The following is a 25,097-nucleotide window of genomic DNA, read 5'->3' as shown; positions in this document are numbered from 1 at the left end:
GTTGTTTTTTTCTGCTTTTGCTTTTGTATTAAGACAGGGGTGTGCTGTGGCTGGCCTGGAGCTGACTAGGTAGCTGAGGCTGGCCTGGAACTGACTATGTTGCTGAAGCTGGCCTGGACCTCCAATCCTCCCACTGTAGCCTCCTGAATCAGAGATTTGGGGCATGTGCCTCCACACCTGACTTAAGCTTACTATTACTAATAAGATCAGACTAATCCTTATCCACCTCATCAATTTCACTCTCTGGATCCTGCAGGCATCTGCATATACAACCGATGACTTCGCAGTGGGCTCTCAGAGCCCAGACTACCTAACAGGGTTTTCCTTATTGAGACCCAGGAGTCTCCTGGCTTCTAGTGGCCTCTGGGTAAGTCATTGCTATTTGGACCCCCAAAATCCTGTTCTGTACTTACAAATACTGCCTTCCTCAAACTCTCTCTGTGAAATCCCATGAGACCGCCACTGGAAGAGACGCTAGGCCTGGCTCAGGGCTCATCCTGGGTCAGACACTATGCGGACACTCTGCCTGGTTATCCTCACACACTCCTGAGATCATGCATCACTGTTCCCATTTTTCAAAGGAAAAGAGAGAGGCCATACTGTTCATGAATAACAGCCACGATTGCAGCCCACCAAGTATGGCTCTGGTGTTCATTCATGCTCTGCTATTCCCCTGCCGCTATGGCTATGGCTATGCTATTTTATACATTACACTTCAGCCAGGGACAAAAATGGGAGCTCTCTAAATACCCGGTCCTCACTGCCTAGCACGATCCGTAGGTTTCCACCAATGTGGACTCAATGAGAGAGTCAACAGCACTTTGTAAGCCCCAGAGCGGTCTCCAGATGGCAGCTATCCCAACCTCAAAGGCACAGGCAAGTGGCAGCCTGCTGTCATCGGCCACTTCAGCCAAGACTCCAAGTGCTGAAGGAGGAGGGTACAAGTGACACCACGCAGCCTCTCCTCTTGGCCTCAGCTGGCTCAGCACAGTTTCTCATTATTAGCTCAATCACATGAAATTAACACAAAATGGTGTGTTTCAATTAGTCGTGGGGAACGGGGAAGCGCATGTTTGTTAAGACAGCAGGGCAGCCTGGGGGAAGGGACTTTAGGAGAACAGAGGTACCCGGGCTCCCAGCTCACTCTCATTAGTGTCTCAGGTCTCCAACAGCTTGCTAATTGTCCCCTTATTCCTCAGTCACAGGAAACCTAGCCACCCGAGCTCTGCTCCCAGCTGCAAGGTGGCCACCTTGCCTTTTGACAGAGACTGCAGACATCAGCCTTCAGGCTGACAAGCACAGTTCCAGCTCTCCTTGACCATGCACACATAAGGGAGAACAGAGGGCCAGTCGGAAGGGAGATTCCTGTGGAGAGTGGTGGGGGCAGCCCAGCTGTCCTCTCCTCCTCCTCTCCCTCGCTCCTTTTCCTGAACACCAGATTTGCATGGATGCAATAAGGCCGGTACAAAGCAACATCTCCCCACTTTGGGACAACCTTACCTCCCTTACTATTTTTTTTGTCCTCATACTACTATCACAACCCAGCATTATCTTTTCTGTTTTCTAACTCCCACTAGAACTTCAGCCAATGAAGGCAAATAAGTATTTCACTTTTGACCAAGATATACACAGAATTCTCATTCTCTCTCTCTCTCTCTCTCTCTCTCTCTCTCTCTCTCTCTCTCTCTCTCTCTCTCTCTCTCTCTCTCTCTCTGTGTGTGTGTGTGTGTGTGTGCTCATGTGTGCCACGTTTGTGTATTTGTGTGTGTACATGCTCATATAGACATAGAAACATATATGTATTTATATATCTGCACATAGGATTTATACAAGCCCAAGGGCATGTGACACCATATACCCTGATGGTCCACAGGGCATGCCCAGACATACCATTCTCCTGAATGATGTCAGAGGCACACTGATCCAACACAGACATGTTTGCCAAGATGGTCACAATCTGGAAAAATGGAATTGAGAAGCTATAAAATGAACATGTACAATTCCCATGGTACTTACTCTCTGAAGGCAGGTCATCTGGGAGCTGCAGAGCTTCTCTCCTGGGGAAATTCTTCCCTTCCCTCTGGCTCCTTACTGTAATCTGTCCATCCTTCCATGTACATCTGTACATCATCTGTCATCTGTCCATCTGTCCATCTGTCCATCATCTGTCATCTGTCCATCTGTCCATCCTTCCATGGTATTGTCTTCTATTCTCATGTGCTCCTGCCACCCAGATGTAAGTCCCAGTGACTAATGCCAATTAATCAGTGGGTGGCTCTGGCATGATTATCTGGGGCACCCAGTAGACAACAGCCTCACAATGGATGAAGTTGAGGCCCAGTCGTTTGAGTGCAGGAACCCTTTTAGCCTAACCCCTAAAATTTAGGCAATATTGGCAGGTTTCAGGTCCCTTGATCCCTTCTGTTCTGGCTTGAGCTCCTGACTCTTTGATCCGCCTATGATTGGGTTCACCTATGTCAATGTCCTGATACTGCCCTTCAAAGTGAAATGCGTAAAAGCTGAGCTCTAGGCAGAGAGCATGCACAAAAGGTAGATTCTGGTGAGAAGATTAACTTAGCCACACTTTACACATCTGTGGTCTTCAAGCCTCAATTACAGATCACACGGGAGGACTTTGCCATTAATGATAGGATGCTGACATTCGATGAACATCCAGGATTGGTTGCAGTTTCTTAGGTTTTAACATACCCGCCTCCCACGGCATGATAAAGAGATCTCATGTCAAAAAATGGATTAAGGAATATCCAAAAAGAGACCCAAACTATAAATTGTATAAAAAATAAGAAATTAAAAGAAGGATGGAAGTATGGGCATTATGAGCAGAGATGCCTGTGATGCTGTTTCTAAAAGAAACCACGCAGTGAAAATGTGCCTGTCTCTCTAGAAGCAGAGAATATGAACAGATGGCGATTGAAATTAATAGTAAGCTAAAAAAAGTATTTCTCCCAGATGTGAGCCACTCCCCAGACAGCTTCTCACATGCTGGTGGGGTGGTCTAAGCAGGACCTGTGCTTCTGCCTCTGAGATGGCCAGGGGTAGCGTAGAGAGGGCAGTACAGGAGGCTTCAGTCCTGACCATGGATGGAACAACAGCATTTGCCGAGAAGGAGCACTTGCTGGATTTTAGCTGGCTTGTGTTAGCATACCACTCTCCATAATAAACCATCTAAAAGCCCCCTTAAACAGAAAGGAAAAGGTGTCATCATAATAATAGAATATCCACTTCTGCCTCCCTCTCAATACACATTGACTATGGAAGCAGTATCTCTATGCATCATCTCTCCACCAAGACTTGGTCAGGGGTGGGATTATGTTGTTATGACTGCAGTGGGATGCTGTTGGGTGGGGGGGGGGGAGGCAGGGAAACATCTCCAAAACCTTATTCTGAAGTCAACTGCAATGCTAAGGGTTTTGTGAGAGAAGTGGTAAGTATATATTGAATGTTCTCCTATTTCAAAATAGGAAGTATTTGTGGGCTCAGTGGAAGAAGGAAGAGAGAAAAGATAGGTTATAGACGCAGCCCTCAAGTGGAAGGTTCCCCAAAAGCCACAAAGTGCACAGTCATAAAAAGACGTAAGGGTCAAGTCTGTCAGCTTCAGTGCATCTGGCTGTCTCTGGGCTGATAATAAGAGCAGGGCACAGCCTGTTCTCACCACACAGAAGCAGCTTTGCTCACCCATCACCAGTCAGGCATTTCTGAATACAAACTCTTGCTTGACCTGTACATTCATGAAAAAAAAAAAGGAAGGAAGGAAGAGAAGGAATGGGGAAGGGAGGAAGTAAAATAAAACCTTTGTCTGCAGCAACGGGTTCATTATGTGGCAATCATTAGCTGAGTCAGAGGCACCAGGTAGGTCTTTGTGTTAGACTAATTTAGATCCTGTTAATGAAAATTACTTCCTCCTTACAGAGCCTGTACCCCATGTGGTTTTCTGAGGTGCAGATGAAGTAATCAATTAAGCACAATTTGAATAAATGCCAATTATGCCCTGCTTGGAGTCTCCCTTTTGAAACCTACTTGTATGTACCATGATAGAGAGGGGAAAGATGCCAATGTTTTCACCTAGTAGTTTGCTCCCACCACTGCAGTTTTACCCGGCTGGTGGCAAGCTGGCAATGCTGTCAGGATATGGAAGGCAGGAGTCAGGGCCACAGTTTCTCCTGGCCCAGGTTTATTCAACTGGTGTAAAATTAAGGCCTGTTTTTCCTGACTCTTCTATAGTTACCTGGTGAGCATAGAGGACATTTGGCCTCAAGAAACCCCTACATGATAGGTAATATAAGCTCAGATCCCAACTCTGTCTCTTGCTATACTCATGACTCTAGAAATGGTACCCGACCTTCTGGGCCTTGTTTAATGAAAGGGTATATATTTCCTATTGCTGCTATAACATATTACTGCAAACTTAGTAACTTAAAACAGTTTTATTAACTTGCCATGCTGGAGGTCTGAAGTTCTAAACAGATCATATTTGATTGAGGTAAACACATATACATTAATTCTGGGGGCTCCTATGAAGAATCAGATGAACTGTAGTATGTGTGACAAGGACCTTCTCTCTCACCTGTGCTGGGCAGATGGTTTAGGGCTGCCAGAGTGTGAACTCCAGCATCCAACTGACAAGTTGAGAAAGGCCCAGGTTAAAAGGCCCCAGACCTTGAACAATTGATTCAAGGAGCACTAGCAATGTGACCACAGCCACATGAAGGGCTCATACTTATGGATCAAGATGTGAGCTCTTGCTACTGCTCCGGCACCATGCCTGCCTGCTGCCATGTTTCCAGCCTTGAAAGTCATGGACTCCAACCCTCTGAAACTATAAGCCCTGAGGGAACTCTTTCTTTTATGGGTTGCCTCGGTCATAGTGTTTACCACAGCGATAGGAACCAAGACCGAGCCCTTCCCAGCTGGAAACCACCAGTACCTTCTATGGCATTCTAAAATCACCTTTCATTTGGTGTACAAAGGCCTTAGGAAAACTGAAGTAGATAGCAAATTACCCCAGATCAGAAGGCACTCTCCAGTGTCACTAATTCAAAAAATAAACATTTCTAATTGATAAGAAGCAGGTAGGTCAATTCTTCTGAGAGCAGCACACACAGAGAAAATGGTTTTCTTGGGCTCCCCTAGAGCAGATGGTCCAGAAATCCTGGCTCGCAAGCAGACATGAAGACTTGGCCCAGGACGTGTAACCTCCTAGCACTTCCAGCAGTCTCGTTAACCACACCCTGACTCCACAGCATCCCTCCTCACCTGCTGTGCTGGAGGATAGCCCTGAAGACTGCAGTGCGTGGAAGACAAGTGAAGTATGCCCGGAACACCCAACAGAGACAGGTGGTCTTGCCTGACACACCCTATGACACAGAACACCTAGTGTACAACTAATGTCGAGTCATGGGTACTTCCATTTACCCAGGGATTCAGACAAAAAAGCCAATGTTCACAAAACCGCAATTACCATTACTACTCAAACCGAAGCTATCCAACAATATCAAACATGGCTCAGGAATCATCATCTTCGTCTTCTTCTCATCCTCCTCCTTCTCCTACTCCTTCTTCTTTCTCTCTCTCTCCCCTGTGATGTATATGCTCATGTATGTATGTATGCATGCATGCATGTGAAAGCCAGAGAGCAATCATTCTCCACCTGTGTATATTGAATTGCCCTTGCCCTGAACCTAAGACTTGGCAGCCAGCGAGGATGGAGCCGGTGTGCTCCATGGTCTCACTTGTCTCTTCCTTCCAGCACCAAAACTGCAGGTGTACGCTCCTTTGCTCAGCCTTTATGTGGGTCCTACAGATTTGAATCAGGTTCTCATATTTGTGCAGCAAGCATTTTACCAACGGAACCATCTCCCAGTTTATAGCCCCTTTCACCTTACACACACCCACACATACGCACCCCACCCCCACCCCCACACACACACGTTGCATGTGTTCACACACAACCTGGAGCCATACATGCCACCTGTTACTTCACACCATACAATACTCCCCACTGCATTAACTGTATTTCCTAGCTCCATTCCCACTCTAAATTGGACCTCTCCATCTAGACCCATCCCAGTCTATCCTACTACATTTACCTACCCCAGTCACTACTGAGGACCCAATTTGGTTCTCAATGCTTTAACATGCCATCCCATTTAATCATATAAAGGCTGGAAGAGAGAAGAAATGTTATTATCTCCACTACACAGATGAGAAAATTGTGGCTTAAGAGATTAAGAGCTTCGTCCGAGGCCACACAGTTAGGAACCAACAGAGACAGGATCTGCACCTAAACTTGTGTTGTTTCTACTATGTATACACATGGCAGAGATTTATAAACTACCGAGGGCTTTTGAGACACAAGTCACTATTACAACCCCCAGTAATTTGCATTTCTGATAGATGGGTTCCTGGTAAGTAGTGTTGACACTAAAGTTCCAGAAATGCTACAAAATATGTTCATTCTAAACTGCCAAGCAGACTACGAATGTCTGTGGAAGTGTAGGCAGCACACTGCCTCTGTGGATGCAGCCCACAGAAAGCTGGTAACATTTCTACATTCATACCCTCCATCCATGTCACAGGCCAAGGACACTGCTTGCACAAGGCCTTAGAGGCTGCCCTTCCCTACCCTGTTGTGTCTGTGATTAGCCTCTGTGCAACATCCCATGGGTGTGAAATCAAAGGACTGTGAAAACTGCCAGTTGAACAGGGTTATCTTTTCCTTTATTTATTTTCTTTCTAAAGATAGGGTCTTAGGTTGGCTTCAAACCCTCTAAGTAGCCAAAGGTGACCTTGAACTTTCGATCCTCCTGCCTCTACTTCCCAGTGGTTGGAACTACAGGCATGTAGCACTGTGCCCAGTTGTGGGAGTCAAATTCAAGGCTTTGTGGATGGTGGGCAAACATTCCACCAACTGCACTCCCTCCCCAGCCTAGGACCATCTTCTTGATGCCCGACATCCAGATGTGACCTGTGCTCTTTTCTTCAAGATGAGCAGAAGTATACAGAAACCCAAGACTGTACTCTGGGGTCAATATCCAAGGGCGAGCATAGACAGAGTGGGCTTTGCCAATGAGGACTCTGCTTGACAAATGGAGTGGACTTGGCCTGCCTAGATGATGGAGGAGTTCTCACTGTCCAAACAGAGGCTCACTGAGTACATACGTAGCCAAGACTAGGAGGCTTTGCACAGCATTGGCGTCACTGGCCTGCTCATTACCGGAAGCCTCATGGGGCATTTAATTTCTTAAGTATTTCAGGGGGCGGTGAGCACTTCAAAGCCCAATTCATCTTCTTTGTCTTCATTGCGGAGAGCCCTCTGATCACCTTAATCCTCCCTCTGCCATAGCAAAGAGAGCCATTTGTTTCTTTAATGGGTTTGCTCTCTCTAGCTAAGTGGCTGCTCAGAGCCAGGGCAGAAGGCGAAGCCACCATGAGGACAGTGGGAGATGGGCTCAGCTCAGACAGAGGGATTAAAAAAAATCCTCCTGAACCCAGATGCAGGGAGGTTGTCCCTTTGCCTGCTATTTAAGCACATTCTCACTCCTATGAGGTACCCTCCGTGAGACCTCATGATGGGGGCTGCCGAGTCATGGGCCATTCACGCTGGAAGCAACATCACATGTTACACACAAGGAGGCTACACTCAGCAGCTTCTCACTCAGTGCTGTGCACAGTGTTAGCCCCAGTGGGGCATCTGCTCACTTTATAGCATCTTTGTCCCCGTCTACACTAAGAGTCTGCATTCAGTAGTCCATCTGATTCCTTCGTCAACTCTGTCGTTATATATACACATTTTACAAATGAAGAAAGAATGAACTGCCCAATATAACATGATTATTTACTGCAAAGATCTGCTGAATCCATATCACCTGTCTTCAAAGGCCTTGTTCGTATTGTGTCCCTAGTGGATCTCATCTGACGTGAGCAGAGTAAGCTGAGGGTAGGGCACTTGAAGATGAAGATGCTCGATATCATGCCATGTGGGAGAGAGGTTCAAGGGGAGGCATCTAGCTAAAGGAGACACACAATGAAGGCCAACTCCAGCCTTGGGCCCATGACTAACACCTAGGATTACAATAGACACTGGGCATCAGAAGCCAGTCAATCAGGCAAACAGCTAGGCCTATGTGAACATGATCTCTTCCTGTTCGCACCCTGATTGTTTGTGGGAAGTCTAGGACTTCCTAGGCTTTTTACCTGGTCCCGAGTATAAGGTGTGTCCACTCTCTGTTTGTCACTGCAGGCTTCCAGGAGGACACGGATGGCATTCAACTGCAGAAGCATCTCACAGGCCATTTTGTCAAAGAAGGTGATGTTGGCAAGGGCCGCAGAGGCCAGCAAGAAGACTTCCCCCGATGAGGCCTCTTGGCACAATTCTGGATAGTGAAAAGGAAGAAATAGTTCAAGGCCAAGTTTATGCACAACTGATCATCCTTGGCCCCTACAATAACTCTGGGAGCGAGACTATTTTGGTAGGAGTCTTAATACTCTTTTTGGAGATGAACAAATTAGTCACTATTGAGGGAACTACTCTGCATAAGTAGTAGAGCTGGGACTGGAACCTTTGTGTGTGATTCCTGCTCACCCACAAGTATTTTAATGAGTGAACCCAAGGCGCCTGAATTTTTGGAATGGTCAGATGGACCAAACAGGTTTCACCTTGTTCTTGTGATACTTATTCTCTGTAGCAGGCAACAGAAAATGAGTCTTTAGGAGTTGATATAAATAATCACCAATTCTGATAAATATGAGAAGGAAAACAGATAAATGCTAAGGCAGAGAATAAGTAGGGACTCACTGGCTCAAACAAGGAAAGGACGATGTCTCAATAATGCAACTGTAACTCTGAAGCCTTAAGACAGGAAGGAGTCAGTCATGATGATATTTGGAGGAAGAACATGTTCTAGGTGAGAGGAATAATGTATGCAGAGGCCATAGGGCAGGAAGGCGATCCCATCTCTCCAGATGGTAGAAGGAAGAGGCTGAAGTTAAAGCAAAGATTCTGCCTTTCAGCCATCCTTCTCTATCTCCTATTGCTCTCAGATGGCAAGGTCATCTGGCTGTAGAAAGTGCTACACAAGCCCCTGGGTACCAGAGCTCTCTCTTTGTCCAGTGGTTACAATCCAGCACTAGCCAGTGTTCCTACTTGCCTTTTTAATCGTACTAAGAACCCACAACATATGCCCAGCTCAAAAAGCTCAAGAGGCTCTGTCCATGGTGCTGCTTGTCCCAATGGCCCTTGCTTCTAAGTCTCAGTTCTAAATTGGGTCACCAGTCAGGATATAACAAGTCAAGCTCTGGCCCTCATGTAACACTTCTACAGAGACAGAGAAAGGAGGGCCACACTCCAGAGAACATCTCCTGAAGAGGGATGCAGTTCAGAGACAAAGATGAGCTAGGCCTGATGTTTGAGGGTTCTGACAGTGCAGCTGGCATCTTGACAGATGTCGTTATAGTTCCCCCCTAAAGTGGGATGGACAGGAGTATCAGCCAATCACCTGAGGTCTTCCTTGTGCTGTGCCACTGCCTTTGGGCCAATCCTCAAGGGAAAAATGATAGGTACAGATGTGGAGACTGAGTCTCATGGGAGCAGTCACAAGTACAATTTCTTGAGCATTTACCATGGACCAGGAGTAATCCAATTTTGTTGTGGCCTTATAAATTAAATACCTGATGTTGTGATTTGTTAAGATCTTATAGCCAGTGAGGAAAAACATCTAAGCTAACCTGATTCCAAAATCCCTGTTCTTTCTAACCCTCAGATTGCTTCTTCTTTCAGCAACTTGGCTCATTCTCTGTGATGCCCCCAAAGACATAGGTTCTATAAGTCCTATTGGGCAGTAATGCCTACTGCCTCTAGGGTTTTCTGTTCCCTGTAGACCAGCCCAGATGTGACCAGCAAACATCTAGATCTCAGCACCCAGGGCTGGGACCACAGATTAGCCAAGTAATTAAAAGCTCTTCACAGCCAATGCTCCCCTCATCCCTTGACTGGGGAAAATCATTGGGGGCCACTGACTCCTTCCAAGCTCACCTCTCTGTATACAGACTTTGGTATGGGACCACTCTACTGCCGCATTTGTCCCTATGTATAAATGCCGCCCCTTATCCTCATGCACTTGCCACTGATGCTGACACATCGATTATTAGCACAGCCATCTAAGTGCCTTTTAATTTTGTGCACATTTATTTGAACTATAGTCTGAGTCACCTGGGATGTGTTAGGAAGATTAAATTGAGGATTCCAGTGAGTCATTTTTAAATGTTTCCAGGGAACGGCAAGAAATTAGAGGGCCGTTTCCCACCAAAGAACAGAGCTCTGGCATCCTGCCCGGAAGATATATCCCATCTGCTGACTCTGAGGGTGGGCTGGACAGTGCGTCTTCATGGGGATGGGGGAAATACAAAGGCTTCTCCTCCTCTTTGTCCAGATAAATTCAGTCTAGACAAAGGAACAGGAATGAGCAGGTCACAAATGTGAAGAGCTGTTGGGTCTACAGACTTTGCCTTGCTTATCATTTGGGAGGGCTTCTGTACAATTTGGCATTTATTTCTTATCTTAAAATGTGTCAGCCTTCCCCACAAGGCCATAATCAACTGTGCTTCACCAAGCCTGTCCACCCTTAGTCTGTGAATGTGCTCCTCAGCTTAATGCAAGTTCAAGCCTCTTGTTTTCTTCTTCCATATAGCTCCCTTTAAGTCATTTCTTTCTTGCCAGGCCCAGTTTAAGCATGAGACCCCAGGCATGGTGGATCCTAACAGTATTCTTGAGTCTCACCCTTTCAAATAGAGTAAGCACTGGGCTTTGTGGTTTTCTGTGCTCCCTCCAGCTAGGGTTTTCTATGGATTCCATGCTTTATTGATTTTGGATCAATGTAGATGTCTGTTACCACACCTATCTCTCAAAATCTGGCCTATAGGAGACTTGACCAGGGTTGACAATAAGTCTACATAACTGATACTCCTATATGCAAAGTTCTGTCTGGCAGTAAAACCCTAGAATCAGACAGCTCCTTTAGAGAAGTGGGTTGCAGTCCCTCATTGCATATAGGAGGAAAGTTGTCAAGTGAAATTTATAAGATGTCATGATATGTACATGGCAGAATTGTACACAACCCCACACAGGGTTGCTGGCCAGGAGCTGTTGATGGATAAGTGAAAAGCCAGAACCCAAGCTCAGCTGTTTCAACTGCTATCCTAATGTCGTACACTTTCTCTAAATCCAGGCAACTGCAGATATTCTTAGACCTGGTGTGGCAACTCCAAGAATTAGTCCTAATTAATTTTTATCTTCAAACATAAAGACAGATATAGAGATGACAAAGGTGTGGCATAGAGAAACAAAGGTATGAACGGAGGGGGAAACAGAGCTCTCCAAACAAGCTTCCTGGGCATTGTTACCCAGACTAGTCCTAGTTTCTGCAGTCCTGAAAAGGAAAGGCTATGGAAAGAGAATATTCTAGATGGCATTAATCTTTCTCCTGCCAAGCCTGCAAAGGTCTAAATGGGGGAACCAAGAAGAGTTAACATGTTCATGGCCCCATGTGCAAAGCCAAATGGTATGGTTTCCTACAGCAGGTTGTAGAAAGCTAGTTCTCTCTGGAAAGTCATTTGTGCTAATTAGTACTGCTTCAGCCACTGGATGCAATGACCAAAATCTTAGGAACAAAACTACTGAAGTCAAACTTTGAGTCCCTATTTGCTCTGAACTCCTTCTGAAAGGCCATGTGATCCCTTACTACTGTCCAAGTTGATGCTAAAGGAGCTGCGTGCACTTCCATAGACTCTTGACTACAGGGTTCCTCAAAACTGCCTTATCCATTAATGGTGACCTTTCAGCTAGTGTGACTATCTTTGACGATTGTGAATTTGGTGAGAAGTAGGTAGGAAATCCTTCTTGGTCGTTCTTGAAGACAATTGTGCTGCGTCCCTCTCACATAAGGGTTCCACTCAACCCAGGATAACTCACTGATGAGGGCTGTCACAATCTCCTCCATGTTCTCCAGGAAGCTAGCAAGGTGCTGGGTGAAGGACAGGTGTGGGGAGGTAACCTGGGCCACCACAGCTGCAGCCTCAGCTCGAGTGGCCTCTGAGTGGCTGTCATCAGTCAAAATGTCGGCCAAGCACAGGATACCATCCACCTGCAGATGGAGACAAGACACGTCCTTGTGTACCTTGAAAGGGATGGTGCCACTGCCTATGACGGTGATGAGGCAGAACCAACTCCTCTCATCTTACGAGATCAGCTGTCACTTCTGAGAACAGTCCACACCCCTGCGGAGCCAGAGAAAGCCTGAGAATGAACGACCTACAGTGGGGCATTTAAGTGCCTCTGCTTTGAGCCCAGGAAGAATAAGTGACCTTCCATGGATTTTCTAGATAGCAGACAGTAAGCCAAGTGTCTAGCGACTGACCTTGGCCATGTATCACTGAAAAATGCAGTAGAAACAATGGTTACTTAGTGATCTTCCGACCCCCAGCTCCAAGCCAGGCTCCATCCTTCACGCTGTGTGACTTCACATTCCTGACCCCGTTCCCTCACACAGCAGCAGGGTATGGGAGGCCAAGAGATGGTAAAACGAGTGAAGCCTTATAAAGAAGACAAGACGGAGAAGGGTGGGTTCCCTCCTCCCATCCTCACCCTTCGCAGCAGGCTGTGCTCAGAGCTTTCCTTTCCCATCTTGTCCTCCACTGTGTTCTCCACAGAAAGAGTGTCGCTTCCATGGAAACCTTACTACCTCTGCCCAATCAGAGAAGTAAAAGTCTCATGGGACATATATGCCAGAAAAAGGCTTGTTCCCCAGCCCCACCCCAGCCAGACTCACTCTTGGCAGAGCAATAGGACACACTTTCAGAGTGCCCATGGTGTCCCTGTGCCAGGTTCCACGCTTAGTAGAACGTGTATGTCATTGTATCACTGCAGCAACCTTCCCATGGTCACAGGAAGAAAAACTTAGAAAAGATTATTCACCTGCCCTGGATCCTTAACTCTCAAACTCGTGGGTTTGGGACTTTAACTGAATGGTCTGCCTTACAACGCCTGGGTTCTGAAAAGGATATTAAACTTCCCCCTGGGAAGTCACATCTGAGTTTAAAACTCCCCCTCCATCAGGGTTTCCTTTAGGCAGAAGGAGTCGAATCTTGCCACAAATAGGCCATCGGTACTCCTGCAGGTCCTCCCAGATCTAGGATGCGAAGCTGCTGAGGACCAGTGCTGGAGGTGGGGCAGGGGCCAGGGAAGAATAGGAAAAGGTCTTGGCTGATGCCCACCACATCTGCTACTAACGTAAACCTCTGGTCTGTGCATCCTTACTTCTTGCTATTAGCTCTAGTGGTCCCCAGAGCTCACCTTTCATTTGACCAGTGAGTCACCACCTCCAGTCCTGCACCTCCCTTAAACGACTCTCAGAACCTGAAAGGCCCATTAGCTGTGAAGGCCATTGGCAGTTTCAGACTCAAAGGAGACAAATGTAGAAATGAGAGCCCTGGGAATAGTCCACAGTAAGACCCACCTGGATGTGCCTAATAAAAGGAACAAACAGCAGTCAGCCTGCCCCTGGCAGGCCTGGACTCAAGCCAGGTATTTTATTAACAGGTCCTTGGAGAGGGACCTCATTTGAGCCCACAGGGCAGCTGCAGGCCTGGAAACAGGAAGGAACCTCTTGATTGACTGGCTCACGCTCCTTCTCCTCCTTCGAGCATCAATCAAGAGTGTTGCTAAGAAGCATGAGGTCCCTAATGTGAAAATATCTTCATCGATCCAGTGCCTTTATACGTGTCTTGACTGTAGCTTCCACTGCTACCCTGGTCTCTGACTCGGTTGGATCACCAGCCAGACTCAAATGAGTATGCTGACCTGAAGCTCAGCCCAATCTGAGCTGATGGTCCCAGGACCCAGTGAAACCCAGGACCCAAATATGAACCCCTCTCCCTAGGCCGGAAGTAAGTAAGTCTGCAGCCTGCATAAGCACAGACCAAGTGCCAGGCCTTGGGCTGCAGAAACACAGATCCAGGAGAGAGTGCCCCTGTGGCAGAGGAAGTGACTCTCACCACAGATAATCATTATGCGGAGTGATTTCCCAAAAGAAACTCTACATCTTCTGGAAGCCACCCTTGACTTAACACACCCACAATTCAGTCTGGGTTCCCATGCTCAAGTACTTCTGCTATCTTCATCATATTATAATTCTAAAGAACACTGTGTCTCCAAGTGGGATTATGGCTGCATCTAATTAACTGTGGGTTACTTAAAAGAGACTCCCTGTACCCCTCTCAGAGCTCTCCTACCATAGTCATAGCTAGGCCAAGAGTCAGGTTGGTAACAGGTCCACAGTGAACTTGCATGCTGCTCTAGCATTAAGAGCACACAATGAAGGGCTTATCGGATCCCATGTCTACCTGGTAAGCATGGGGACCACAGCTAGTTCAGTTTGAGATACTTGATGTCTGGCATGAGTTGGGCTTTTGGGAGATGGGGAACAAATCCCACAAACTAATATTTGACCTAAAACTTGAGGATATATTGTAGATTTATGCAAGTAGAATGATGACATTGTCAACAGGAGGAGGCAATGAGCAAAGACTCAAAAAGGACAGCGTTGGGACAGAAGTCAACTCAACATCAATTCCACAGATCTTTGGCCCCAGGTGATGCAGGTCTGATGCCAGTGCTGCTCCTGAGTTTCTCAGAGGACCTATGGGGTCCTGGATATTCAAGCGACCAGCTCCCCATTGTCTTGACTTCTGATATGTTGACTATGTTTCAGATTGCTGCTGGATTATTAATTACATCATCCCTTCAACATGGATCACATGACAGAAAATATTACAAAGATAGTAGCATACATACATATATACTCATAAAATATATCACCCACGTAAAAGAATATAGAACATAAGCGTTTTTGTTTACATTTGAATGCATAGACTATGTAAATGTATAAAGGGTTACATGGTTTATAAAGGATCCCAATAATTAAATGAAAAACAATGGCAAGATCTATGTATGCCGAATATTCAGAAATTCTAAATCTTAGAAATGACATTAAGTTAAGGCCTCTTCGTCATCCTCTCTCTGATCACTACCACTGAAAAGCCCTCACCCTGGGTTCTGTGTAACTAAGCTCTGTGGGTCTTACAAGTGATGTGAATGGTGCCAGAGTCTAGAAAGGGATTTCCTTTCTCCCCCAGGCATCCCTGTGCTTATGAAACTCCTTCCTGTCACATGTGTCTGTGGCTCAACTGTTGTCACGGCTGTATGTTCTTTCGCTGTGCAATTCATGCATGCATTCTCCCGACGATGGTCACTTGAGTGTCTTTTGGGGTTTGCTATCCTGAACAGTGCTGTTACAAAGATTCTTCTAAATATCTTCTGGGCATATGCCAGTTTCCTTGAGAGTCTTGACAGGAATGTCCAGGGCACATCTCTACCAATACTGCTAATTTGTTTTGTCATATTGTAGCAAGTGATACTTACCAACACTATAGAAAGATATTTAGTGTTATATCCTTCTCTGGTTTTCATATTACGTTTATAATTCTTAGTAATTTGGTGGTTTGGATGAGCAGTGTCCCTAATGGGTACTTCTTCTCTAGTTCATGATGCTGTTTGGGGTGGTTATGGAACTTTCAGGAGATGAGGCCTTGCTGGAGGAATTACATCACTGGGGAAGGGCTTTGAGTGATTATATCCTCAACCTGCTTCCTCCTCTCTTTGCTTCCTCTGTGTAGATAAAATGTGATCAGCCAGCTTCATGTTCTGGCCACCTGCTGCCATGCCTTGCACACCACTATGGACTCTCCCTTTAGAACTGTAAACTAAAAATGTTTTTCTTTAAGTTTCTTTAGCCATGGTGTTTTTGTACTGAAAAGTAGCTAATGAAGATGAAGCAGAAAACTGTATTTTAACTCATGCATACCAAGACTAATCATCTTGGTTTGTTTTGGTGTGGTTTGCCTGGAATTTTCTGTTTGGTAAGGTGGGGAGCCCTTTCATATGTCTTGCTTGTTTTTCTGTTTGGTGGCTTTTTGTAGAGACCGGGTTTCCTTGACCTTTGGTTCTGAGGCTGTTGCTTTCCCCCAGCCTGTCACTAGCAGGCTGCCACACAAATTTGTTTTCATACGCACCACCAACTCCAAGATCCAATCCAGCCCAACTCACCACGACTCATCACCAAGGGTCACAAGCCACTGGGTTATGATCATTTTAGCACTTACGCACATTCCTAGAATATCAGAATGTGCAGGCTTGGGGCCAGACCTAGTAGTCTGAACCTGGCTGTCTCTTACTACCTAAAAAATGTTCTTACCTCTTTGAGACTTTATCCTAAAATTTAGGGCAGTGATGCCAATATCCATGACTTTCCTTTTCCTTACAAAAACGGGTATTTAAAATATCAACTGGAAAGGAACACTGACGTTATTCAATGAGAGACTGCATGAGCAGTGCCCGCCACATGGTGGAGCCATCGTTCCATCCTAGCCCCACCTGGGGCGGCTTGCACTGATCTCCTGAGGCCTGCAGTCTTTCTCCTCAATTTCGTGTGCCTCAGAGACTCCTAACAGGGCTTCCCTCCAAGGTCCCTTTCTGCAGTCTCTTCCAATAGTGAGAAGCTCAGCCCTCTGGGTAATGCGTCGATTGGATTTCCCCCACCGTGACAAAATCCTAGAGGAAATCACCTCATCAGGGGGTCAGGTTTATTGGGGCTCCTGGTTTCAATAGTTTCATGGCCCTTATTGCTTGGCCTCTTTGTTTCAGGATCAAGACAATGCAGTCCACCACGGTGGGAGCATGTTACAAAGAAAGAGGCCTGTTCACCTTATGGCAGCCAACTGGTAATGAAAGTGAAGAAGCAGAGTTCCAACGTCCTCTTAAAGAGCACCACCAACTGCTAGCTTCCTTCCATTAATCCTTACCTTCCGGTGGTTCTACCACCTCCCAGTAGAACCACAGGCTTGCATCCAGGCTTCTAGCATGACTGTCAGGGAGGCATTTAGATACAAACCATAGCAGGTGCCGGGGATCCACAAGCTGACCCACTTGTATGAACATCTGATCACACAATCCAGAACGAGGACTTTTAACTGGGCATCATCCAGGACTGACTGGGAATGCTAAAGTGTGCGATTAGAATCCCTTAGAAAGGAGCCCCCAAGATACACATCCATATTTCCAAACCCCTACTGTATCATTTTATATTTGATTTCAAAAACAATTGGCCTAGATATTCCATGAGCACCTCCAATCCGAGCTGCTTAAAGCTGGAGTGTTGTCCCCGTTTCCCTCCTGGCTACCATTTCAGACCCAGACCAAGTCACCTGCCTCACAGGCCATCTCTGTCCTGCCAGCTGCCACACCACACTTATCTGATCGCAACTACAGCATGCCAGTCTGGTAGGGTCTGTCCAAGTCACGTGCACAGCCTCCTCTGCAACTCTGCACTGGATTCTAAGTCATTGAGACCCAGCTGAGGCCCAGTATTCAACAGCCATGCTACAGTACGGGAGGAATGGTGAGGAAACAGAGACACATGGAGGTGTCCCAGGCCACACAGCACAGCATGTTAACTCTGATCCTTGTTTCTGAGTCCCTTGCTATGTTCCTCCCTCCAATGGGCCTTTGAGAAAAAGAGAGAAACTGGAAAAATGGCTAGATCAGTGGCGATCATTCAGTCCTGCTCCTACAAAGGGCCCAGGAGTAGCCCTGCCTGAGGCCAGCGCCTCCAAACACTGGTCCCACTTTAGGAGAGTCTCCAACTTCTAATTGCTATTTCCCATCCCTAGTCATAAAGTTGGTGCCAAGAGAGTCATCTAATCAAAGTATTTTCACATCCTTAAAGGAATGGATGTTGGAAGCACTTACAGATAATTAGCTCTGACTCGGAGTGGGATGGGCCTGGCCTGAAGTCAGAATATCCCTGGCAGGTGGGTATGTACATGTGGGTGGAGTTGGTCTGGCTGGGGCATCACCTGGACAGCAAGGCTCATGGACCTGGAGTCTGACACAGAGGGAACTAACAAATGCAGAGATTCTCACTGAGGGTTTGGAACTCATGCATCTGGGGCCCTCAAGGTGAGAAAGCAATGTCAGATTTATGAGCAGCATTGTCCCATTGATTACACCACCCAAAAAAGTGTCAGAGAGAGCCATTATACAAATATTGAAGTAATACAGGCTGTATATAAAGTCCCATCGCTGGTGCTGGTCAGCTGTCTTCATTTTGTGTTAGGAGCATTCATTTTGCTTCTGCACTGTTTTTAGTTTTTGGTGACTGCAAGGGGAGCTATCGAGGGGCTTAAGTGAATGCAGTGTAAACTTGACCATGGGGAATAAATTACAAAGAATATCAGAGTCTCTCTCTGTCTCTGTCTCTGTCTCTCTCTCTCTCTCCCTTCTCTCTAGTCCATGCCAGCCTCTGCCTCAACTTACAGTCCTCATGCCCCAGAATCCCAAGGGATGATGGGCAAGCACCACCACACCCAGCTCTGAAGACTGCTAATATTCTCCTTCATGATTCTGTCTAGTCAAACATCTAAGACATACAGGGAAAACAAAAGACAAAAGAGAATTCTAAAGCCACTGGAGACCTGTTCCTGGCTCCAAGAAGAATGGGCCAGTTCTCCTAGCATATAATCAGTCAGAAGGAAAATCTAATTGAGGTTGGAGAGAAAAACAAGGATAAGTGGAAGCCAAGGACCAGGCAAAGCATCTGGTGGGTCAGAAACAGACATCGAAGGAGGAACCAGACTGGGACAAGACTCAGGTCAATGCCTGGGGTCCATGGCTCCCTGATGAAAGAATGAACTTGCTTTAGAGTTATGGTAGAGATGACAACTCAGTAAAAAGGCACAGAAACTACGCAAATGTCCAAAAAATAACAGCGCCCTCCCCTAAGCCAACATAGCCACCCCAGCAGGCTCCACACCACATCTCCTGACATTTCAAACAAGTGAATAAACACAAACATGACATCATAATAGAAAATGGAAGAGTAGGTAGAAAGAGCTGTGTGGTCCCTCCAGGCAAAAGTCGGTAAGGGCAGGGAAGAAAGATGTACAGGCAAAGAAGGTAGAGGGGAGCTAAGAGAAATCATGGTTTGATGGCTTCAATCACCCGGGTACTCCTAACTAGAAAATAATCTCTCTGTTATTAGATTTTCTTAAAGCACATTTCAAATGGGTATTCTGAAGGTATTTGGCTTGGGGAAGACTGTTCCTTGAGTCAGTGTTACTAGTCCTGTGCTGATAAGAAAATGCCGAGTTTCTCAGTAAAATCCCACAGAGGCCCAGCTGGGACCTGGGCTGCAGCCAAAGTGCTTAGGTCAGCGATTCTCAGATGATAGGTGCCACCATCTGCGGAAGTACAAAAAGTTATAACACCAGCTAGGTGTGGTTGTGCAAGCCTTTAATCTCAGTACTCGGCAGGTGGAGGCAGGTGTGAGTTCAAAGCCAGCCTGGTCTACATAGTGAGTTCCAGGACAGTCAGGGCTACAAGTGAAACCTTCTCTCTCTCTCTCTCTCTCTCTCTCTCTCTCTCTCTCTCTCTCTCTCTCTCTCTCTCTCTCTCTCTCTCTCTCTCTCTCTCTCTCTCTCTCTCTCTCTCTCTCTCTCTCTCTGTGTGTGTGTGTGTGTGTGTGTGTGTGCACCTGAATTTCAACCACTAGAAATTTGATTTTAATTGATGTAGGTGGGTCTTCTATCTATCTGTTGCTTTCATTGGTTAATTAATAAAGAATACTGCTTGGCCTGATAGGTCAGAACATAGGTAGGTGGGGAAGACAGAACAGAATGCTGGAAGAAGGCAGTGAGACAGTCGCCATGAAGCCAGCCACCACGTCAGACATGCTGAATCTTTCCGGGTAAGCCACCACCTTGTGGTGCTACACAGATTATTAGAAATGTGTTAAGCAAGATGTGAGAGTTAGCCGGTAAGAAGCTAGAGCTAATGGGCCAGGCAGTGTTTAAAAGAATACAGTTTCCGTGTAATGATTTCGGGGCATAAGCTAGCCAGGCGGCCGGGATCCAGGCAGCAGGAACACAGCCCACCGCTCCTTCTATATTTAATTGTCAGTCTTTAGTGTTCTTTAAAAACTTTTCATGGAAGTCTAATGGACATATTGGTTTGAATGTCAGTGTCTTAGGGACAACTGTAGTACAAGAAAGTTTACATAACCTTCAGAGTTTGGAGAGTGCCTGCTTTCCGACTTCACTTCCTCAATGAAATAGTCAATGACATGGCAGCCTTCCTTCGAAATCAGCAGCAAGACCTAGGAATTCAGCAGCAGCAGCAGCAGCAGCAACAACAGCAGCAGCAGCAGCAGCAGCAGCAGCAGCACTTCCATCTAATGCTGTGCTAGCCCATGCGATTACACAAGAAAAGACACCATGACTGAAAAGAAGAAAGTCTTCTGTTCTTTACACCATCCTTTCCACATGTGCAGATGTGCAGCAAACGTGAAATGCCAGCGCTTTACTAAAATGTGTCAGTAGATTTAGCACAACCGCTGGATACAGTATCAAAAGTGTATTTTCTATCTATTAGAAGCAACATTTCAAATATCTTCATTTAAAAATACCACTTACATTGCTGTAAAACATAATGATAAATATTTAAAAGACGTATAAGGGGCAAATCCTTAATGACAGTCTATACTAAGGAGAGAAATGTGTTACGTTCATTGACTAGAACGCTCTAATTGTTTGAGGTGTCAAACTTACACAGAAATTTAAAGAACTCCTAGTTAAAATATCAGGAGGTATTATAGACACTAACAAGTTGGTTATAAAATGAATACAAGAATACAAAGAACTGTCGATATAATTTTAAAGAACAAAGGTTAAAAAGAACAAAGTTTTAAAGAACAAAGGCTTATTCAACTCAATATCAAATTGTATTAGATTGAGTTCTCATTGTTATATCAATATAAGAATGGCCCCATAAGACCAATAGAACAGGAAAATGAAGTCCAGAAATAGGCTGTATCCATCACTTTATTTATAAGAAAATATCTCAACTTAGGAACAGTCTTTTCAATAAATGGTATTGGCTCAACTGGCTAACTGTATGGGGGAAAAACTCAACGTTGGACACCAGGTAAAATGAGTAGCAAGCCAAAACTGTGAACAATAAAACAGTGAGCCTCCTTGTGATAGTTAGCTTTGCCAACTACACACAGCCCCACATCTGGAAACAGAGTCTCAATGAGAAACTCTCTAGACCAGGTTAGCCCGTGGAGCATATCTGTGGGATTTGTCCTGATTGTTAACTGATTTGGGAAGACCTTGCCCATTCTGGTAGGCTCCTATCTCTAGAGAGGGACTCCTGAGCACACTGTAATCTAAGATTGTGAACTCAAATAAACCTTTCTCCCCTAAGCTGCTTTTTTCAAAATATTTTTTATTACAGCAACAGAAATAAAACAAGGATAATCCCAAATAAAATGCAAGAGAATATTGTCATACTTTTAGAGAACACAAGAATTTCTTAAATGAACAGAAGCAACACTCACTATAAAAGAGATCACTAAATTGGACCTTAACAAAATCAAGAATTTCTATTTATTAAATGACAACATTTAGAGAATGACAAAGCAAACCGCAGCTGACAACATTTCTTCTCACTATCTCTATCTGAAAGGGATTTGTGTCTGGAATACATTTTAAAATTTATAAATCAATAAGGCAAGTCAAATGACGGAACATTTTTAGATGAGAAAACATCTCAGGCTGACTCTTCGCCCAAAATGGAGACAACCAAATGGATAGCAGGGATATGAAAAAGCTCAAAATCATTACTCATCAGAAAAACAAAGTTTAAACTCATCATAAAAGATAAGTGTGTGCCTGAGTAAGTCAGAGGCAGGGCACTGCCTCATACATCTACGAGCAACGTGATCTGCACTTCTGAAGTCATCTAGGGAGACGCCCCACTTTGGAGATTGTAGGGAGACGCCCCACTTTGGAGATTGTACTCATTTGCCATCCCCAGGGGCTTTCTGTCTCCTTCTGTCTTTTCACTTGAGAGCCCCCTCTTTTCTCGCAGCCCTTCCTTTTTCCTTGTCTCTCCTCATCTCTGTGGGTGACCAGCAAGCCTACTACTTGCTCTCAGGAACAACAGATGTTGACTCCTGACCCATGATTTAAGGGATGCCTGCTGTCCCTTCTATACCGTTAGTACCAGAATATCTCAGGAAGAGCATTTTCTCAGTCCAGTTCCACTCCCTTCTGCAGGAATGCTCCCAGTCTCCTATATCCTTTTGCTGCCAGAAGCCTCATGGCCCCTGTCCCCTTCCCAATAGCACTTCCCCACTCAGAAGCCAAATGGGAGCCCAGCATTGGTAGCCAAAAGCATCACCTCTATACAAAATCCTCTTTTGTGACATCCGTCCCCTAGGGCACAGCTCTCTTTACCCCAGCCCCAGCATTATATTCACACCCAGATTCCTGTGTGTTTTCTTTCCTCTCTGAATCCTTTGGATTCTAAGGAGGAAGTGAACACTGATTAACGTTTTACCCACAGACCTGCATCTCCTTACCTCTGGTCACCACACGTAAAGAGGAGGAAAGGAGTATTCAAAAGTAGGGCATGGGATAGAAGGCTGCAAGGTCTGTTCTGGAGTCTTCTCTGGGGACATTGCCTCACACACCCAGGGTACCAGAATCCCAGCTGAGAGAGCTCAACACTTGTTAGGTTTCCTGCATCACACTGTGTCTCACAATATTCCTTCATACCCCATACACTACCAGAAAACTTTCTTGTCGGTATTAGGCGATGTCTTGGTTCATTAGCAAACCAGTAGCCAAGAGAAGGGGCCTCACTGCTAGCCCCAGTGTGGCAGTATCTACCCAAGAAGCTGCCACTCTCAACCGCTGTCAGTCTTTCCTTCCCCTGGCTATACATGCTCATGCACTAGCCTCCTACATCTGCTCAGAAATGCAGGAATTGGAGCCCAGGATCTGAGAAGGGACAGAGAAGAATCTGGCACAAACCATACACACAGAACACACATACACACATAAGTCAGTTAAGATGGCCCGGAAGAAGCAGAGACCCTGCACAAGGGTGTGCCATGCCAGGGGGCACTAGTGTCTGTATTAGAAGTGTGTGGAAGACCTCCATTCCGATTCTGCCGCAAATGAACTCAGATGGGTGCAAAGTTACAAGCGTAGCTGGACAGTATCTCCAGTCCTGCCTGCCAAAGGGCGGGGAGCATGCTCAGTAGTCACTTGGGTGACAGGAGTGCTTCTGCTGTACCCAAAAGGCACAGAACAGAGCCAGCTGCCAAGCCTGTCAACCTGGGCTCAGTCCCTCCACCCACATGGTGGAAGAAGAGAAAGAATTAGTTCTTACAAATTGCCCTTTGACCTCCACATGTGCACTGTGGCATGTGATCACTGTATCACACATGATTGTTTAATCAACTGTAAAAGACGCAAAGATCCTGGGAAGCCTCGGGATGGATGGGGTTTAGGATATAGTCAAGATCTGTCTGCATCACCCGGAGGATGATATCCCGGTAAAAAACGTTGGTGGTCTTGGGTTTTAGACACCGCCCCCACATATGCAATAGGATATCTCTTCTGGTCCTAACAACTGGTTCTGGGGCCCAGAGCCCAGAAACCACAGCAGTTCCTGGAACAGGCTGCCCTAGGTGTCCTGACAGGGCTGCGAGTGGAGCTCCTGCCCACCAGGGGCCGCTGTTGCACAGTACATGGTGTCCCACAGAGTCCCCTAGGTGTCCAGACTGCCAGGCAGAGCTGTCCCTTGTTCAGATTCAGGCTGGAACTGATTGGCAGGGATTGTTCAGATCCACCAGCTACGAGCACTCTGGACAGGACCGGCCCACCATGCCAGCAGAATCCTAGCAAAAGAGCAAAGGAAAGGCACTGGGCAGAGGTGGAGTGTGTGTGTGTGTGTTGGGGGGGGGTGCTGAGTTTGATTCCACGTTTTCAAGCCTTTTAATCCTCTTCATTCCTGCCCTAGGAGACAGACTGGAAGTTAGACTGTAAGAGAAAGGAAGGAGCCACACTCCTTCCCAACACACACACACACACACACACACACACACACACACACACGCACCCTGCCCCAGTCAGAGCAAGCCAGCTGACAGAAACCCTGAGGCTCTCTGCTCAGTCCTAGCCTATTCCCGGGACAGTTGATCATTGTCAGGCATAGGGACGGAAGCAGCCCATAAGCACCTGAGGGAAAGGGAAGCATCTGGGATCCGTTTTCAGGACACTCTGTCTCTTAATCAGAGCTTCCCCTCGGGAAAGGGTGGGGGGTCCTTGAGTCAAATTGAAGGCCTAGCATTCGCAGCCTTGCTCTCCCCACACAGTAGGCTCAAACACCAGAACTGAAGCCAGCAGAATAAGTGGCTGTCCTGCCCTAGGGCTGCACACTATGGCCACTATGGCCTCGTTTGGATCATGGAAGAGAGAAGGAATAGGAATGAGAGAGGAAAAGCCCAGGACTCTCAGTCTGGCCCTGTGTCCCCCACTGTCTAGTTTGTCTGCCTCAGCATGCACTCTGTATAATGGAATGGGAGGTGGCTACTACTCCCTCTCACTTGAAGAACAACTGGGTACTTGAAAAGGCAGTGGGATGGGGGAATTGGTTGATTTTTTTAATGTTCTATTTCTGACTCACGAGAATGGTACAGAGAGAGACTCTCCGTAAGCAGGCAGTGGAGTCTTCCTATTGCCCACTTGCAGCTCACTTTCTCCTGGCCAGGGTCTCTGCCTAGCGCCCCCAGATCCCATCTCCATCTTCCACCCAGTCCAGAGCTCCACAGCTGAAGCGAGCAGCAGTCTCCCTTCCCGCACCTGCCCCCACCCCCAGAGATTTTCTACTGCGACTTGAAATTGAGCTCCTCTACCCTCCCCGCTCATCTTTAATTTCTTTATCGATCTTCATTAAACTCTCCCTTTGGCTCCAGGACAAAGTGAACCAACTCCTTATTTCACACAAAAAAAGGGGAGGGTGAGGGTATAAAAATAAAAAAAAATGTTCTTCTGGAAGTGAGACTGTCTCTTGTCGAAGGCCGGAAAAGCCATTTCAGAACGGTCTAAAGAGCTGGCTA

The 25,097-nt window shown here is 46.2% G+C and overlaps 1 protein-coding gene across 2 annotated transcripts in view; it reads right to left on the bottom strand.

Moving 5' to 3' along the window:
* The window catches only part of Insc (INSC spindle orientation adaptor protein), a 113,052-nt gene that overhangs the window by 7,236 nt on the left and 80,719 nt on the right, over nucleotides 1-25,097 (bottom strand). For both annotated transcript variants that reach the window (XM_038331381.1, XM_038330620.1), the window contains 3 exons: nucleotides 11,987-12,158; nucleotides 8,215-8,393; nucleotides 1,891-1,957 (listed from right to left, as the gene is read on the bottom strand). In XM_038331381.1, the coding sequence (XP_038187309.1) occupies nucleotides 1,891-1,957; nucleotides 8,215-8,393; nucleotides 11,987-12,158 (418 nt within the window). The remainder of the gene's footprint in view (nucleotides 1-1,890; nucleotides 1,958-8,214; nucleotides 8,394-11,986; nucleotides 12,159-25,097) is intronic.

The sequence above is a fragment of the Arvicola amphibius genome, chromosome 1, assembly GCF_903992535.2.
Source record: "Arvicola amphibius chromosome 1, mArvAmp1.2, whole genome shotgun sequence".
Classification (NCBI taxonomy): Eukaryota; Metazoa; Chordata; class Mammalia; order Rodentia; family Cricetidae; genus Arvicola; species Arvicola amphibius.
This window is presented reverse-complemented; position numbering and strand designations above follow the sequence as displayed.